Source organism: Zingiber officinale, chromosome 11A, assembly GCF_018446385.1.
Source record: "Zingiber officinale cultivar Zhangliang chromosome 11A, Zo_v1.1, whole genome shotgun sequence".
Classification (NCBI taxonomy): domain Eukaryota; kingdom Viridiplantae; phylum Streptophyta; class Magnoliopsida; order Zingiberales; family Zingiberaceae; genus Zingiber; species Zingiber officinale.
The window spans coordinates 42,261,421-42,282,019 of NC_056006.1; the positions used below are offsets into that span (position 1 = coordinate 42,261,421).

General features: G+C 38.2%; 1 protein-coding gene across 1 annotated transcript in view; it reads right to left on the bottom strand.

Annotated features, from left to right (window-relative positions):
• Positions 1 to 2,949: 2,949 nt before the first annotated feature.
• LOC122031367 (F-box protein FBW2-like) overlaps positions 2,950 to 20,599 on the bottom strand; it is a 29,871-nt gene continuing 12,221 nt past the window's right edge. The window contains exons 2-3 of the mRNA XM_042590486.1: positions 3,674 to 4,104; positions 2,950 to 3,475 (exon numbers count right to left, since the gene is read on the bottom strand). Coding sequence (XP_042446420.1) covers positions 2,950 to 3,475; positions 3,674 to 4,104 — 957 coding nt within the window. The remainder of the gene's footprint in view (positions 3,476 to 3,673; positions 4,105 to 20,599) is intronic.

A 20,599-nucleotide genomic window follows, 5' to 3' on the forward strand; every position in this document is an offset into this window, starting at 1 on the left:
ACTTCAACTTGCATCAAATATTGTACCAAAAATTTGGTGTAACAATATTAGAGTAACATATCTCACAGCAAATCTAATCTTTCATGCTTATACAAAACATGTGGAAATTGATTTCTATTTTGTTCGTAAACGTGTGGCAACTCAGCAGTTATCCGTCTCTTATATTTCTGTTAAAGATTAAATCTCTAATATCTTTACTAAGCTATTATCCAAACAACGTTTCAATAAGTTAGCAAGCAAACTCAACGTTAAAGATCTCCCGTTAAATTTATCGGGGGGTAAAATAGATAAAAGAGAATTATCAAAATTGATTAAATCAAATCATCAAATCAAATCAAATTAGTATTTAAATTATTCTAATAATTCTGTTATAATTATTAGAATAATTCTCAGAATTATTCTTAGAATAATTTTGTTATTTATTAATTGATCAATTGACCAAGTACTTTTTGAACATTATATATTGTATTGTGCTTAGGACAAATATCAATCAACAATAGATTTTATTGTTCTTATATTATTTCTTACTCTCTCCCTATTCTTCTTTTTATAGTTTATGATATTCGTGTGTGAATCAACGGATTTAATAGTTATCCGCTATATTAGTTTGGAATTCAAAGGAAAATCTATTAGCATCTCTGGATGGACCAATGATTCTTCCTCCACTTGAGAACAAGTATGGCAACTTCATTGACAAGTATGGAGATACAGTAAACAATACCTTCAATAGTGTGTGAATATGGCAGTATCATGGATCATGTGCCCACTAGAAGATGCTCCACCTCCTACAATAAATACATGCAATGGATTCTTAACGCAGACAGAAGATTAGACAGGATGCTTCCAAGCTTAAGGATCCCACGACATAGCACAAACGGTGGGCGCATGACATCATTGACGTAATAGTTAGGAGTTGTTTTTCATAAACTAATGACATGCAGTTTATCCCACCATACACCTATAGCATGTGTGCCTACATGTACCTCCCTCCATATCTGTAGGGTCGGAACTAAGAGGACCATTAAAATAACGAATCTACCTTTAGGGAGACAGTCAACCACATAAACACGATCAAGATGAAGCTTATGCAGTGGCTTACTTTTTTGCTCCTGGAGACAATTATCAAAATTATTATATATATGTACCATAGAGGAATAAAATTTGGTTGAACTCTAGTAGATCCTTTTCTAGTAACACCATATGATTTTGATGCTCCTTTGGATGAATATGGTAACATAAAGCAACCCAAATGGGGACACTTAAGCAACTACATAGCGCCATCAAATTGGTGGAGAATTCTGAGGGACACGCAGATGGACAAGAGCATCTTCTATGATGTTGTGCTCGTCGGATGAATGATGAGGATTGCTAAAATCCAACAATTATTAGTAGATTTTACTAATTTGGTATTAGATGATCTTTCTTCTGGGTTATCTTCCGGTATTATTCTAAATTAGAGGGTGAATTTTCTCTACTATAAAAAAATGATATAGACAGAAGAATAAATTGAGAAAGTAATTTTAATGATATAAACGAAAGATCAAATTAAGAAAGTTATTTTTTATTTTTTATTATTTTTATTGAGTTTGGTATTTAGAGTGTTTTTATTAATTTTTAATCTAATTAGAGATTTTAAGATTATGAATATTTTCCTTTATATTAGTATTTATTTCTTTTTTTTTCATCTTAGGGTGTGTTTAGTTAGGAGTTATTCTTGATAATCTTAGTTATAAAGATTATCAATAAAAACTTTGTTTGGTTTAGTTAATCGATACTTCTCAAATAATGATCCATATATGGCATATTATCAAAATGGACATGCAACCAGAAATCAAAAAATCTCGAAAAAATAAAGTTTTTTTTATTCCGAGGTTAACAAAAGTTTTTTACCAAAAATATCATTCGATATTTATACTTTGGGATAGAAATACTCCTAAAATTTTTATAACAAAAATTTTATTTTAAATTATAAAAACTAAATAAAAAACAAATATATGTGATATTTTATTTAAAAAATAAATTTGTATTTTTGAAAATATTATATATATATATATATAAAGGAAAGTAAAAAAGATATTAAAAACATAAAGTTAAAAAAAACAACAACACACACATAAGGTTTAAAAAGAAAAAAAAACATAAAATTTAAAAAAACGTAAAGTTCAAACAGGAAAAAAAACGCAAACTAAAAAAAATAACGTAAAGTTTAAAAAGAAAAAAAAAACCTAAATTTTAAAAAGAAAAAAAACTTAAAATTCAAATAAAAAAAACATAGAATTCAAAATAAAAATTAATAATATTTAATTTTATAACAAAAAGTAACATAGTAAGATATTAAAAGTGGTTATATGTTAAAATCTTCAAATAAATAAATTTTTATTATATTATCTAAATTAACAAATAATATTAGATTATATTTTATTTCTCTCTTAGTTATATGTTAAAAAATTTTATCAATAATAACAAAAATTTTATCAATAATAATTTAATCATGTGGTTCTCAATGAGGAAGATTTTCTCTTTTTTTTTTTTTAATTTCTGCCTTCACCCATGTTTCTTGCCATTATCTCCTTTATTTAACCTTTTATTAACCCAATAAATAGTTTGAGCATTTAATTAAAAAAATAATAATTCGCATTATTACTCTGTCGCATTTTATTTTTGAACTCCCCGGCTTCACAATGTGGTTCATTATTCATTATAAAAAAGCGTGATATTTTTTGTCAACTTTTTTTTAAAAAAAACATTCTTTTAAATATTGATATTCTAAAAGTTTAAAAACAATTATCTGCTCTAATAATAAATCAGCTAAATTCCGAAAACTTCCAATCAAAATCACAACCACATATGTTGTAGCAACTTGACCCTAACCGAACGAGTTTTGCATTTAATCAGTTAGCTGAGACGAACCAGCCAGCCAGACAAGTAATTGCTCCTTAATTCATTCATTCATGCTTCATCTTCTTCATCACTAGAAATCTCTATCACATCTTCAGACGAATCATCATCCTCCAGGAAAATATGATTCTCCCAAGGATCGAAGAAGGTTTCGATTCTCTGACACATCGGCTCGACGTCGCCTGCCAGTCGAACGCACCAACAACCTCGGATGTCAAGAAAGGCAAGCGCGGTGCAGTTGCTCAAGATCGCCACCAACCCTTTATCGCTGAACCTCCCATACGAAAGCTCGAGATGTCGAAGCCCAACCATGCTGTTTGCCACGGCCATGGCTTCCCCTTCGTCCACCAGGGAAGGTAGATCATCGTCGTGGGTTATCTCCGGCGGCGGCATGTTTCTCCTCAGATCGACCAACGCCTTGCAGTTCTTCCCGAGCACCTCGATGCCTCCGGCGGTGATGTTGGCGCAGTGACTAATGTCCAGCAAAGTGAGATTAGCAAGTATACTCTCGTGCTTCTTTACCATTTTGTCACTCACAAAACTCACTGGCATTTCGAGCACGCCGAGCGATCTGCAACTGCAAGAATAGAAGAAAAATCTCATTCCGAAGAAGGAGATAAATGCCTCGAAATATAATTATTAATCGCAGTCCGCATTCATGAAAAACCGAGCGAGTGACTCTAAATCAGAAGAGGAGGCATATGCGATGGAACAGAGACACAGGAAAGATTAGCGAGCGAGATGCGAACGATTAGGTGGGGTGCGTAATTACTACGATGCGGCGTGGACGAATCCGGAGTCTCCGAGGTGGTAGACGGAGAGGCGGCGGATGGTGCCCCGGCTGCGGCGCACGAGATGGCGGACGACGAAATCGATGACGTCGGTGCGGTCGACGCGGCGGCACCAATCTTCCAAGTTGACGATAGACCAGCAGTAGGGCTCCGCGAGTACGTCCCGCCAAGAGCGGCAGACGAACGACATCGTCCTCGCCAACTCGTCCGTCGGGATCAGTGAAAATATGGACGCGAGCACTTCCGCCGTCAGCTCCGACCATTTACTGTCACCCGCTACGTTTCCGCCGCCGACCTCTGCTCGGCGTCGCTTCTGCATAGCTTCGAAGTAGAAGCTTTTGGAATTTGGCGAGGAGAATTGTAACAAATAGGCCCACCCGGGCTGCCATCTGCCGACTCGTGTTCCAGGGTTACACTATCAACGGAGTCAGATGTAATTGTAAGAAATGTTCTGCATTCCATCTTGTAACACATCCCACACGAGTAATGATAGGCGTTCTGCTGTCTCCGGCCTCACGAAAAGTAATCATCGGTTGTCGTGATGCTTCGCGAGGACAAAAAAAAAAAAATGCAAATGTTTCATTTCTTTTAAAATGTAAACATATATAAATTTTATATATAATATGCTCCATTGTCCATCAGGGCATCTGCGCCAGAGGAGTCGGACGTAAAAAAAAAAAAAATTCTAACATTTATTCTGGGGGTGTCGGGATCATTTCAACGAACATGCATCGCGGACAAACAGTCAGGAGCATATCAATATATGTGAATGGTATGTCGCATACTTTGTAAGTATGTAATGTAATTTTTTCATTGAATAATATTTTTAAACTTAATATTATACTCTCATTCTTAGACTTAAAGTAAAAAACTTTAAATTGCTAAACCCGACGCTTGAAAAAAATTATTGCGCAACATACCCTAAACACTAAGCCACAATCTTATTAAAATAATCAGGAGTTTTAAAAAATAAAATAAAATAATAAAATAAAATTTAAAAAAATATGAACAAGGTCGATCGTGGATGGAAGTCCAGAGTACAAGAAATACTTATTGAGGTACATCCATACGGTAATATTTTTAGATCCAGATTTTATTAGAAGAAAAATCTTTTGCAGTATGTCGTAGTTAAGATTCGAATCTTAAATTTCTTGATTATTTGTTGAAGGACCTAACCATTAAACTATTACCCTAAGGATGTGTTTGATTCGGAGTTATTCTTGGTAACCTTGGTTATCCCTCCAAGGTTATCAACAAAAATCTTGTTTGGTTTAGGTATTCGATGATTCCCGAGTAATGTTCCATGCCCGACACGTCAGCAAAAGGTCATACAGCCCGGAATCGGAAAACCTCACAAAATTAAGATTTTTTTTTATTCCGGGGTTAACGAATTTTTTTTACCAAAAATACCCTCCGATCAGAAAAAACATGAAAAAAAGAGAAAAAATGTAAAAAAATATTTTAAAATGTAAAAAAATAACAAAAAAGTTTAAAAAAATTTAAAATTTAAAAATTTAATATTTTTTTAAAATAAATAATTTAAAAAAATAAAAAAAATATAAATTTTAAAAATAAAAAATTTAAAAAATTTATTTTTTTTTTAAAATAAAAAATAAAAAATTTATAAAAATTTTAAAAATAAATAAAAATTAAAATTTAAAAATGTAAAAAAATAAAAAAATATAAAAACATTAAAAAATAAAAAACACATAAAAAAGTAAAAAATTATACAGGAAAAAGAAAAGTAAAAAAATATTAAAAAATAAATAATAATAATAATAATAATATTATTATTATTATGTATAGTTGGTTTTGTAACTGAGGGTAATATGGTAAAATATTAAACTAGGGTATTTATTAAAACCTTCAAACAAACAAGTTTTTGTTGTATTATCTAGGTTGAACCAAACAACATTTGATTATGTTTTATTCCCCATAACCTTAGTTATGTGATTACCTGGTAATCACATAACCAAGGTTATACATGATGACTTGAACCAAACGCACCCTAAGAGCTCTCCAATTTATCCTCGGGATAGGATTGAGTTGACTAGTGTGGGACATAGTTGTTATCATAGGATAAGGGTTCAAATTTCGATAAAGTTGAGAAAAAAAATCCTCTCTACGTTAACCAACTATGACTTTCCGATTTACTTTCTCTCAAATGTTGTAAAGTTGATCATATGAAACCGTTGGAATGACAAATTTAAGATTTTAATGTTCCTAGCGTTTCACTAGATCACCTTGGAAGTTATAGCAATTTCAATCATGTATTTAGTTCAAATTATCATATATAATTTTAATTATATGATTATAAGATAATCACATAACCAAGATTATGAATAATAAAATATAACTTAATGTTGTTGGATTTAACGTATATAATATAACAAAAAAATTTATTTATTTAAAGATTTTAGTATATAATTTAATTTAATATTTTACTGTATTACTTATTAATTTCAAAGTATCATATAAATTATTATTATTATTTCTTTTTAAAACTTTATGATTTATTTCTTTATTTTTTTTTTACTTTACGTGACTTTACGATTATATATATATATAACTTTAGTTTTTACATAAAATATCACATTTTTTATTTTTTATTTAGTTTTTATAATTTAAAATAAAATTTTTGTTATAAAAAAATTTAGAGGTATTTAATTCCAAAGTATAAATATCTTAGGATATTTTTATTAAAAAAAATCATTAACTCGAAATCAAGAAAAATCTTAGGGGGCGTTTGGTACGTGTGTTTTTCATTTTCATTTTCTGAAAAGCGCGCGTTTTCTGAAAAATAATGTTTGGTTTGCGTTTTTTGTTTCTGTTTTCTAAAAAAATAGATAGTGTTTTCTAGAAAAACAGAGAATGACAAAAAGTCATATTCTATTTTCTAGAAAACGCGCGTTTTCAGAAAATGAAAATGAAAAACGTGCGTACCAAACTTTTTAAAGATTTTTTATTTTCAGACTGCATGCCCTTTTTACTGACTTATTGTGTATAAATCATTACTCGAAAATTACTGATTACCTAAACCTAACATGTTTTCATTAATAACCTTAGCCTAGATTGAAACTAGATGATAGACCTAGAGAGCCCGAAATGACATAAAAGCAGTTCCTATTTGTTTGTTTAGTTCTCTTTATTATAAAAATACTATCAAACATCAATTTCACCGAATATATTGAGAGTAGTGATTTTTTAAACACGAATTCATTTTTCAAACATATTCGTGTTTAAAAAATTACTGTTTTTAATATATTAGGTCAAATTGATGTTTAATAGTATTTTTTACAATAAGAAATATTAGACAATCACATAGGAACTGATTTAATGTCATTTCGAGATCTTTAGGTCTACCGATTTTAACTGAAATCCACTTATGAATTTTTTCAAAGACAGAAAAAAATCAATTCAACTGAAAAAAAAATCAATCAATTAATTTTTTTTAATCGAATTAATTTGAGGGCCATGGTAAAATATGAAGTGGGTATATAATTTAATAATTTTAAAATTATGATATATAATTTGAATATTTTAAAAATTTATCTACTCATCGGTGAAATGCTGAATAAGAATCATATAAAAATATGACCAAATGCACATATTGCATCTATGAAAACCCTTTGTCATCGAACCTATGACAAGTGCAATGTCTCCTCACTGTATACACAATGTAGATTCCACTAATTGTGCTGACTTAGGAATTTCATATCAGAACATAGGTGAATAGCATAATGCATGCCGCAACGGCTATACTTGGTGAGGATATCTTCGACGAAAGAAGTCATCCTAGGTAACATTTTTTCATCAAACAACCTACATATGTAAAACCTTTTAGATTGCTTTCTCCTAGTCTATTCAGTCATATCACAAATTGATAATTCACATGTGAACTTTAGGATTGCATTCATAGTGATAAAAAGTGACTACGCTCACTTCCGGCTCTCGTCAATTCATCCCAAGATTAACACGGAAGAGATAAATAATGGGTAACTATTAACTTTTGGAAGAGTGATTGACGCATGAGGGATACATTTATCTCAGCTATGCCGAGATTCGAATCCCAAACTTCATGATAGCATCATCTCATGAGCTAGCCACTAGACCATCATGAGAGGACCTTCAGGATTGCATTCATGCACTTTAAACAATTGGAAGAGACTATATGATACCCGTGGCCACAAAGAAAGGCATTAGTCCATTTCTCTATCTCCACTTTGCTAACCCATTCATAACTCTCCTGGAGTACAACCTCATCTTCTTCATGGTGGCAAAAGGTGAATACGCTCACCCCCAACACCCCCGCTAACCCGTCCTAGAGCCAACACGGAGAAGGTAAATCATGGGCGACTACCAGCCTTTGAAATAGTGACTAGCAATAAAAGAGGCATTTACCTCGGTTTTGCCGAGATTCGAACCTCAGACCTTATGGTGGCAACACCTCATGCGCTGGGCCCACCGCTTTATGGCCCCATACCCCAAAAATCCCTGAAGGAATTTTTGGGTGAACGGTACCACTTAATTGATAAGAGAGCTCGAACCCGGCACCTCAGTCAATGGATAACAACGTCATATCCAGAACACCTCTAGATCAATAAACTAAAGTAGGGTAAACTTTTTAACGTGACTGGGCTCATCACTTCGCGGCCCCATACCCCAGAAACCCGCGAAGGAATTTTTTGGGGAGCCTCAGTACCACATATCCGACGGATAAAGAGTTGATAAGAAGACATCCAACACCTCAGTCAACGGATAACAACGTCATATCCAGAATACCTCTAAATCAGTTGTTAAAACTAAGGTAGGGTAAATTTTTTAATGTGACTAGGCCCACCACTTCGCGGCCCCATACCCCAAAAACCCCCAAGAGATTTTTTGGGGAGCCTCAGTACCACATATCCGACGGATAAATAGTTGATAAGAGGGCTCGAACCCGATTTCTCAGTCAACGGATAACAACGTCATATCCAGAATACCTCTAGATCAGTTGTTAAACTAAATTAAGGTAGGGTAAACTTTTTAACGTGACTGAGCCCACCGCTTCACGGCTCCATACCCTAAAATTTCCTGAAGGGAATTTTTAGGGAGCTTCCTCGTGCATTTATTATAAGTAAGTTCAATACATGCACATGTTGCAGTCTAAAGCAACTTGGTTGCCTCTGTCTCTACAATTTGATACAAAGTCTTTGATAGGTGCATAAGATAGTATCCACAAGATAGTATCCACAATGTGATTTAGAAAAAACATCTTTAACTATATGAAGAATGCTTGGATTTTGATCACTTATAATTGATGTAGATCTTTCCCCTACAACCTGATTATGAAGTTTTGTTAAGAACCATTCCTAATTATGTATGTTTTTAATTTTTTTCAACTATAAATGCAATTGAGAATAATCTATTGGCTCCATCAACACTAGTTGCATAATTAAAATCTCTGGGTACTTCCTTATTAGGTGGCAAGTAACTATACTAATAACTGGATGAAAGAATATGATTGCATACTAGTTGCATAATTAAAATCTCTGGGTACTTCCTTATTAGGTGGCAAGTAACTATACTAATAACTGGATGAAAGAAAATGATTGCATACTAGCATTAAAAGACCAAAAGATCCGTTGAAAATGTTCATGTGGAAAACTTACATGCATCATTATTTGATTATCTCTATCTTTAATTATCTAGCAAGTGTGTACATGTCATTGTTGGAATCAATGCAATCCTCATATACATTAAGCATTGCTTGGACTTTGTCTCACAATACTTTTTGGTAAGAAATTGTCACTCCAAACCTTTTTTGAATGTTTGTTATAATCATCCTTGGGGTATACTTCTTGTTAGTCATAACTTGCTCTTGAATCTCACTAGTAATTCAAGAACTTAAGCAATTTTTATGGTCCCGACCTTTTCTCAGATATTTTGAGCAAGTCCATAGTTTTAAAAAATAGTGATCCTAAATTTTCGAGGTCCTCTAGCAATAATTCTCTAATCACAGTAACTTTACAAACAAACTTGATCCGGTGACAAGGTCGGGCCTCGCCCTGCAGAGAGGTCAACGCCACAGTAAATCCTCCAGGCTAGCGTCCAATCAGGCGACCCCATCTGTCGATCGGACTAGGGAATGGCCGGTCCGACGTTATTACAGCTCGGTCTCGCATCGAGCTTCCGACGCTCAACTATCACCAAAGCAGGCGCCGACCGGCAAGTCATTTGCCGAGCAACTGGCATGTACCGGGCGGACATCCGGATCGGCCACAGATCATATCACAACCATCAAAGCGCAAACCCGACCTAACAAACTTGGACAATGGAAGTAGCCGAACGATCGTCCCGCTCGACCCAGACAGCAGAATTAGCCGAGCGGCCTCCCCGCTCAGCCCGCTAGCATACAAAAGCTGGCCGAGCGGCCCACCCGCTCGGCCCACTAGAAGACAGAGGCAGGATCAACTGGTATCCTCCTCGAGACCCGTGTCATAGACAGACAGCATGGTCGGCGACATGATCAGGCAGAAAATCGTACGATGGAAGCTTCCACTGTCTTGTCAGGATATGCTCGGGCTATTGAGATATGATGTCAGGTACACTTTTCTGACACATCCTATCAGGGAGAGCTTTGAGATGCATGCATGCCTCGAGGAGTGTGCACGCGCACCCCCGAGAGCCCTATATATAGGACCCCAATGTTGGGTTTTTTGGGCCGCGAAAATCGCTTTTTCGCATCGCGGAAACCCCGAATCACCCTAGCCAACGGATCTCGTGCGAAGAAACTTTTCAAAAACGATACGAGTACGAGTTTACAACTTAGATCTACTTCTAGATCTACATGAAGAAGAATTATACCTTCGAAGCGTGCCTTTCGCGTATCCCGCTCGTCCAAAACGTCGGATCTCGAGAGTATCAAGATAGATACCCCTCTAGAAGTATCCACACGAACACGTAGGTGGAGAAAAACACACAAAGAAGTGTGTTAGCACCTATTTGTGGTTCGGCCAAGATGAGGAGGAGAAGGAGAGCTTGAGAGGAAGAAGATGCAATAATGATCACTTGAATGAAAATGAATCCATTTTCATTCAAATTGTGGCCGGCCACATTTCCCAAATGTAACCCCCTCATTAATGCATTAAGTTGTCATCAAAGAGGGAATGTAACCTCCATGAGGTGGCACTCACTAGTACCTCCCATGAGGTGGCAACCATGATGATGTGGTGCATCATCATTGGTCCACATCAATGCCAACTCATCAATGAGGTGGCATAAAGTCAAGTCAAACTTGACTTTTAATCTTCCTCTCAAGTCAAGTAAAACTTGACCAAATCTCTTCCATGGTTGATTTAATCTAACCATTTGATTCAAGCCAACTTAATATAATGAATCTAATTCATTAAATTAAGTTGATTTAATGAGTCATAATCTAAATTAGACTCATTGAATACATGAATCAACTTGAGTCCAACTCAAGTTAGCCCAATTAGGATTACTCTTAATCCATTTTGATTCATCAAATGAATCTAATCCTTTTTTGGTTCATCATATGAACCTAATCTCCATCTAATTGTCCTTAGTGTGTGACCCTATAGGTTCTTGTAACGTTGGCAATGCCCTAAACCCATTTAGGAGCATAAGTAATGAGCGCTATCTAGCAACACATCATTACTACCCAAGTTACAAGAATGTTGAGATCCAACATCACCTTGTGACTACTAATTGTGACTCCTCACAATATATGACAAGTGTCCTTCTATCCTAGACATCTAGATTGATCAATATGAGGCATAGACCGTGTCATCCTCTAATCAATCTAAATTTTGAACTCCAAGTAGACACACTAAATCAAATGAGCTCAATATCATATATTGACTCATTTGGGCATGACCATGCACTTCGTGGTCTCACTCTATCAAGAATACCGATGTCACTCCCGTCATATAGGAGGGATAGATCCCATCTACATCACTCACATCCCCCCGCATAATTTGTTACATACCTAGTAATCGCCTTTATAGTCCACCCAGTTACAGGTGACGTTTAACGAAACTAAAGTACATAACTCCTTATGTAAGGATCTATGGTGACTTCAGGTCTAAGGACTAGTAGTCATACTAATAGCCACATGAGAAGTATGATACTTTCTCATGGCGGGTCATTCAGTATACATTCTCTTATGTATACCCATGTGTCAACTTGATATCTCTATATCCATGACTTGTGAGATCAAGTCATCGAGTTGACCTACATGTTAGTCTTATTGCATTAACATTGTCCCTGAATGTTAATACTCGACTAGGAATGATTAAGAGTAGTGTTCCCTATATCATCTCACTATCGGTTCAACTAACCGATTGATATATGTGAGAACCATCTACTCTAGGACATTATTATACTTAGTTTATTTGACACAAATACAAGTAAGTATAATAACCAAAATCCAAATGTCTTTATTTATATAGAATATGATACAATAATTCCAAAATACAATCATCTAATGATTGGCTCTAGGGCTCTAGCTAACAATCTCCCACTAGCACTAGTGCAAATCAGTGTAGGCTCTAAGCCCAAATGACCTAGTGTGACCATCATGCTTCTTCTGTGCCAAAGCCTTGGTCAAGGGATCTGCGATGTTAGCCTCTGTAGGTACTCTGCAAATCTTCACATCTCCTCTCTCGATGATCTCTCGAATGAGATGGAAGCGCTGTAGTATGTATTTGGTCCGCTGGTGTGAGCGAGGTTCCTTCGCCTGTGCTATAGCTCCATTGTTGTCACAATAGAGCTCAATGGGGTCAGCAATGCTAGGAACCACCCCAAGTTCAATGATGAACTTGGGAATCCAAACTGCCTCCTTTGCTGCCTCTGATGCAGCAATATACTCGGCCTCTGTCGTAGAATCAGCTACTGTGTCCTGCTTCGAACTCTTCCAGCTCACAGCACCACCATTAATGCCTGACTGTGATCTATAGTCATCCTGGTCGGTCTGGAAGCTAGCATCACTGTAACCCTTTACAACTAGCTCATCATTGCCTCCATATATCAAGAAATATTCTTTAGTCCTTTTTAAGTATTTAAGAATATTCTTGACCGCTATCCAGTGACTTTCACCTGGATCTGACTGGTATCTGCTCGTCATGCTCAAAGCATACGAGACATCAGGTCGAGTATATAGCATGGCGTACATGATCGATCCTATGGCTGAGGCATAAGGGATTTGATCCATGCGGTCTCTCTCCTCTCTAGAAGAGGGACCTTGAGTCTTCGAAAGACTCACGCCATGTGACATCGGCAGAAATCCCTTCTTGGAGTTCTGCATGGCAAACCGAAGGAGTACCTTGTTAATGTATGTACTCTGACTTAGGCCAAACAATCTCTTAGATCTATCTCTATAGATCTGTATCCCTAGTATGCGGGATGCCTCACCTAAGTCCTTCATTGAGAAGCAACTCCCTAGCCAAGTCTTGACAGACTGAAGCATAGGGATGTCCTTCCCAATGAGTAGTATGTCATCCACATACAATATGAGGAAGACAACTATATCCCCTACAACCTTCTTGTAGACACAAGGTTCATCTTCGTTCTTGATGAAACCAAACTGTTTGATTGCATCATCGAATCGAAGATTCCAGCTCCGAGAAGCTTGCTTTAGTCCATAAATGGACCTATGCAGCTTGCATACTCTGCTAGTATGCTGTGGATCTACAAAACCCTCAGGTTGTGTCATGTACACATCCTCGAGTAGGTTTCCATTCAGAAACGCGATTTTGACATCCATCTGCAAGATCTCGTAATCGTGGTAAGCTGCAATAGCAAGCATGATCCGAATGGACTTAAACATCGCTACTATAGAAAAGGTTTCATCATAGTCAATACTATGAATCTGCTTGAAACCTTTAGCTACCAAGCGACCCTTATAGATAAGTCCATCCATGACAGTCTTTCACTTAAAGACCCACTTGCACCCAATGGGTTTTACCCCTTCAGGTGGATCAACCAAAGTCCATACTTGGTTGGTGTACATGGATTCCATTTCGGATCTCATGGCCTCTAGCCATTTCTCAGAATCTGGTCTCATCACAGCTTCCTGATAGGTGGTAGGCTCATCCTCTATGAGCACAATGTCATCATGGTCAGACAAGAGAAATGAGTATCTCTCAGGCTGACGACGTACCCTATCAGACCTGCGAAGAGGTATGTCTACTTGAACCGGTTGTTGTTCCTCAACTCCTTGTGGAACAACATCATCCACAACACTTTGTGGTTCCAGTTCAATTTCCATCGAGGCATCAGTGCTATTGTTCGCATCTTGAACTTCATCAAGATCGAACGTGCTCCCACTAGTCTTTCTAGAAACAAAGTCCCTTTCTAGAAAGACCCCAGTGTTTTCCACAACTACCTTGTGCTGACTGGGAATGTAGAAGTAATATCCCTTAGTTTCCTTGGGATATCCGATAAAATAACACTTGTCGGATTTGGGTCCTAACTTGTCTGAGACTTGACGTCGAACGTAAGCGTCACAACCCCAAATCCTCATGAAAGACACCTGGGCATCTCTCCCAGTCCATATCCTATATGGTGTCTTTATCACGACCTTGGATGGAACTCGGTTGAGTATAAAAGCTGCCGTGTCTAGAGCATAGCCCCAAAGAAATGTCGGAAGATCTGTGTGACTCATCATAGACCGTACCATATCTAATAAGGTACGATTCCTCCTTTCGGACACACCATTCCACTGTGGTGTTCCAGGAGGAGTGAGTTGGGATAGAATCCCACACTTAGCTAGATAGTCATGGAATTCATGGCTAAGGTATTCTCCACCTCGATCGGATCGAAGTATCTTAATACTCTTGCCAAGCTGGTTCTGTACTTCATTCTTGAATTCTTTGAACTTTTCAAAGGATTCTGACTTATGTGTCATCAAGTACACATAAGCATATCTACTGAAGTCATCAGTAAACGTGATGAAGTACCTATAACTGCCTCTAGCAGTGACATTGAAAGGGCCACATACATCACTATGTATGAGTCCTAACAAATCAGTCGCCCTTTCGCTGTGCCCACTAAATGGAGTCTTGGTCATCTTGCCTCGTAGGCATGACTCGCATATCTCATATGATTCTAAATCAAATGAGTCCAGCAAACCATCCTTATGGAGCTGGGATAAGCGCTTGTCATTTATATGACCTAAGCGACAATGCCAGAGATAGGTTTGGTTCAGGTCATTTGACTTGAACCTCTTGGTATTTATGTTATAGATAGGGCTCTCAAGGTCTAGAAAATAGAGTCCGTTTATCAGAGGTGCACTACAATAGAACATATCGTTTAAATAGACGGAACAACATTTGTTCTTTATTATAAACGAGAATCCTTTCTTGTCCAAACAAGAAACTGAAATTATGTTCTTAGTCAAGGCAGGCACATAACAACAATCATCTAATTCTAGTACTAGCCTAGAGGGCAGAGATAGATGGTAAGTTCCTACAGCAATAGCAGCAACCCGTGCTCCATTGCCTACTCGTAGGTCTATCTCACCCTTCGTCAATGCCCTGCTATTTCTCAGCGCTTGTACATGAGTACAAATGTGCGAAGCACATCCGGTATCTAATACCCACGATAAAGAAATAGAGAGGTTGACTTCTATAACATGTATACTTGAAGTAGAAATCTTATTTCTCTTCTTCTTAAGATCTTCCAGGTATTCTTTGGAGTTCCTCTTCCAGTGCCTTGCTTGTCCTTGATATAGGTGACAAAGATGTTCAACCATATCGTAAGCGCTCATCAACTCATGTTGCTTCTGAAGCTCTGAGTTCATGGTTGCGAGCATAAGACAGGACACATCTAATGCGTCATCTTGATGCTTCTTGTAAGCATCTCGGTCTGCTCGCGTGGTAGTGGCAGGAGGAGCCTCCGGAATGGGCTGCTCCAGAACGTACAGTTTACGTTCTTGGGTGAGAACTATTCTCAGGTTCCTGTACCAGTCCAGGAAATTTGCTCCGTTGAGCTTGTCCTTCTTAAGGACAGATCGCAGAGAGAAGGTGTTCGTATTCGACGTCATGGAAATTCTACAACAGAAATAAATGCAGAAATAAGTATCATATTCTTAATCATTTAATTAGGCCTTTAACTAAATGATGCTCCCACTGAATTCTATAATTCACGTGGGACAAGATCCACATCATACTAACCCTTGAGTTAGCTTTAGCTAATACGCCCAAGACTTAGTATGATTGGTAGGTAACGATTACCAATTACATCTCTATGCAACTCTTGTTTATAGGATCAAGATCCGCATTGATATTAAAACTCGAGTTAGCTTTGACTAATACGCCCGAGAGTTAATATAAATGTGATTTTGACCTATCTTTCCAACCGTTGGAAGAATGCCTATAGTTGTACTCGATCCAACCGAGTAAACTAGGAATACTCAATCTAATTGAGTTTGTACTCGCCCATGTGTTGATAGACGGGACCAAGATTGTCCCTCCGTACCCTACCAAGATAGTATGTGTTGCTTTGCTTTGGCAGATTCAACAACAGCATGCGATCGAGGTAGTGGTAGGTATCACGGCACGGTAGGCATTATGAGTTGACGTGATTTAGATCTAATCTAAAAGATGATGCGTATCATATACTCGATAGATCTAATCTAATCGAAGGGTGCATCATGTGCACGACTTAGATCTAATCTAATCGCTAGGCACTAATTAACTACTTAATTAAACATGCATCACATACATATAAGCAATTAATTAAATTATTTTGTGATTATGTCATGGCCCTACTACGATCTTCTCAAGCCAATGAGAAGATCGGATGGTCAACCTAAGGTCAACTTCTCAAGCGCCTTCCTTTTGACCACCTTGTGTTGCTCGCGCCTTCCTCGTAACTCCGTCTCGAGTGGACCTTCCACAGCTCCAATTTTGTACATTACAATTTTGAAACTCGAGTTACATTCGAGTCTAAATCTAATTTACAACCAGAATAAAAGAAAGGCACGACGCGCAGGTCGTGAGAAAAAAAAAATAAAATAAAGATACAACATGCACATCACATCACGGCGCGCAGGCCGTATTATGAATTACAACATATTTTATCCAATCAAATTGGGTTTTTGGGCCATGACTATAACAAAATTAATATATAATTAAAAATTATATATTTCTATAATTTTCTGTAATTTTTTTCATAATTTTACAGATTTTATGAGTAAATTTTTCCCGGCAGTCCCGATTAGCGATTTCGGGCGCAATCGCGGAGCAAATCCCCTTGCGGGGTTAGGGGTAGTACCCCTACCCGCGATCTAACCATCGCGAGTTGCTCCTAAGCGATCCAAGAGCGCCTTATCCCGCTGTCCCAAAAATATTTGGGTCGAAACGATGTCGCTTCGGGAAAAACTTCTCGGTAGTCGAAGCCTACAAGTGTATAAACACTTGTGCTTCGCTTCTACGAGAAAAATACCAATAAAAAACCATAAAATCATAAATTTACAGAAATTCACAGAATGTTTATTTTTCATAAAAATAAAAACTAAACTCATACAAGCTTCGCACGTGGCTATGATACCACTGTTGGGTTTTTCGGACCGCGAAAACCGCTTTTTCGCGTCGCGGAAACCCCGAATCACCCTAGCCAACGGATCTCGTGCGAAGAAAACTTTTCAAAAACGATACGAGTATGAGTTTACAACTTAGATCTACTTCTAGATCTACATGAAGAAGAATTATACCTTCGAAGCGTGCCTTTCGCGTATCCCGCTCGTCCAAAACGCCGGATCTCGAGAGTATCAAGATAGATACCCCTCTAGAAGTATCCACACGAACACGTAGGTGGAGAAAAACACACAAAGAAGTGTGCTAGCACCTATTTGTGGTTCGGCCAAGATGAGGAGGAGAAGGAGAGCTTGAGAGGAAGAAGATGCAATAATGATCACTTGAATGAAAATGAATCCATTTTCATTCAAATTGTGGCCGGCCACATTTCCCAAATGTAACCCCCTCATTAATGCATTAAGTTGTCATCAAAGAGGGAATGTAACCTCCATGAGGTGGCACTCACTAGTAACTCCCATGAGGTGGCAACCATGATGATATGGTGCATCATTATTGGACCACATCAATGCCAACTCACCAATGAGGTGGCATAAAGTCAAGTCAAACTTGACTTTTAATCTTCCTCTCAAGTCAAGTCAAACTTGACCAAATCTCTTCCATGGTTGATCTAATCTAACCATTTGATTCAAGCCAACTTAATATAATGAATCTAATTCATTAAATTAAGTTGATTTAATGAGTCATAATCTAAATTAGACTCATTGAATACATGAATCAACTTGAGTCCAACTCAAGTTAGCCCAATTAGGATTACTCTTAATCCAATTTGATTCATCAAATGAATCTAATCCTTTTTTGGTTCATCATATGAACCTAATCTCCATCTAATTGTCCTTAGTGTGTGACCCTATAGGTTCTTGTAACGTTGGCAATGCCCTAAACCCATTTAGGAGCATAAGTAATAAGCGGTATCTAGCAACACATCATTACTACCCAAGTTACAAGAATGTTGAGATCCAACATCACCTTGTGACTACTAATTGTGACTCCTCACAATATATGACAAGTGCCCTTCTATCCTAGACATCTAGATTGATCAATATGAGGCATAGACCGTGTCATCCTCTAATCAATCTAAATCTTGAACTCCAAGTAGACACACTAAATCAAATGAGCTCAATATTCTATATTGACTCATTTGGGCATGGTCATGCACTTCGTGATCTCACTCTATCAAGAATACCGATGTCACTCCCGTCATATAGGAGGGATAGATCCCATCTACATCACTCACATCCCTCTGCATAATTCGTTACATACCCAGTAATCATTTTTATGGTCCACCCAGTTACGGGTGACGTTTGACGAAACCAAAGTACATAACTCCTTATGTAGGGAACCATGGTGACTTCAGGTCTAAGGACTAGTAGTCATACTAATAGTCACATGAAAAAGTATATGACACTTATATAACGATCCATGATACTTTCTCATGGCGGGTCATTCAGTATACATTCTCCAATGCATATCCATGTATCAACTTGATATCTCTATTGACTTGTGAGATCAAGTCATCGAGTTGACCTACATGCTAGTCTTATTGCATTAACATTGTCCCTGAATGTTAATACTCGACTAGGAATGATTAAGAGTAGTGTTCCCTATATCATCTCACTATCGGTTCAACTAATCGATTGATATAGGTGAGAACCATCTACTCTAGGACATTATTATACTTAGTTTATTTGGCACAAATACAAGTAAGTATAATAACCAAAATCCAAATGCCTTTATTTATATAGAATATGATACAATAAGTCTAAAATACAATCATCTAATGAATGGCTCTAGAGCTCTAGCTAACACCCAAGCTTCGACGAAGGTATGCACATTCTACTGTAGTTACACTTACGCTGCCACTTTCATTTCTTTGCTTACTTGTTGCCTTCGCCGGAGATCTGACTTGAGAGTCGGAGGGCCATCACCGGGGAACCACTCCCTAGCTCGGCACTGGCGCTTTGTGCTTGCAGGCTAGTCAACTTGGAGGTCCACGCATGGTTAATAGGAGCACCACATCCCCAGCGTCCGACACCTCGACTCTCGGACAGGATCAAATTTGGTGTCGTCTATGGGAACGTACCTGCATCTGAGTCGAGAGGATAGAAGAAGCTGGACGACTACACGTGGTGACGCTCACTCAAGAGGAGCTCGACACACTCATCCAGGCACGACCGGCAAAAATAATTTAGCAGCAGCAGTAGAAAGCGTTAGCCGCTCGGCTTGCTCAGCAAGCGACATCAACTTCAGGGGGTCGAGTAGCGCACGAAGACCGACCGGAGCAACTCTCCATCTGGGGGCAGAATAAAATGCCGACCGACACTCATGGAGAAGCTCCACCCGCGTCGATTCCATTCCACCGGGCATTGTTTCAAACACCCTCTGAGATTGCTCAAGCCCACCAAGGAAGGAACTCTTCTTCAGATGAAGCACCCGTGCGGGACACATGGAAAGGTAAGGCACCCCGAGCCGATTCGTCACCCGAGTAGATTAACCGCCAATTCTCCAAAGCAATCATACAAGATCCGCTGCCAAGGCACTATGCTCCTTTGGCGATCAGAGAATATAATGAGTCGACCGACCCGGACGACCATCTTGGTAAGTTCGATAACGCTGCTACTCTCTATCAGTACACAGAGGGAGTCAAGTGCCGAGTCTTACTCACCACGCTCTCTGGCTCGGCACAACGATGGTTCAGAAGGCTGTCGGATGGGTCCATCCAAAGCTTTAAGGACTTCCGAACGACCTTCTTGCACCACTTCGCAAGCAACAGACGATACCAAAAGACGAGCGTCAGCTTATTCTCCATGAAGCAAGGCCCCAGAGAGTCCCTCCGACCGTACATCCAACACTTCAATCAGGTGGCCATGAACATCCCATCGGTCTCATCCGAGACCATGATGAATGTGTTCACCCAAGGGCTCGTGGATGGAGATGTCTTCTGGTCTCTTATCCGAAAGCCACCTCGGGATTACGACCACATGCTGAAGAAGGCAAACGAATACATAAATGTGGAAGAGGCCCAGGCGGCAAGGAGGAAGGAAACGTTGTCCGAACCATCGGCACCGACTGAAGGGAGGTCGCCAATCAACCATCAGCCACCACAAGGACCCCGAGCCGAAGGGGCACGACTACATCAGGAAACATGGTTGTACGCCGTTCAGCGTGTAGCTTCCGGGCGTTCAAAACCCAAAGGAAAGGTATGGACTCCTATGTTCTGTTCCTTCCACCAGTCAGCAACTCACAACATCTGCGGCTGTCGCGGATTCAATTCGATCGCCCAACCAGTGCTTAGAAGTTATCGCCACCGGT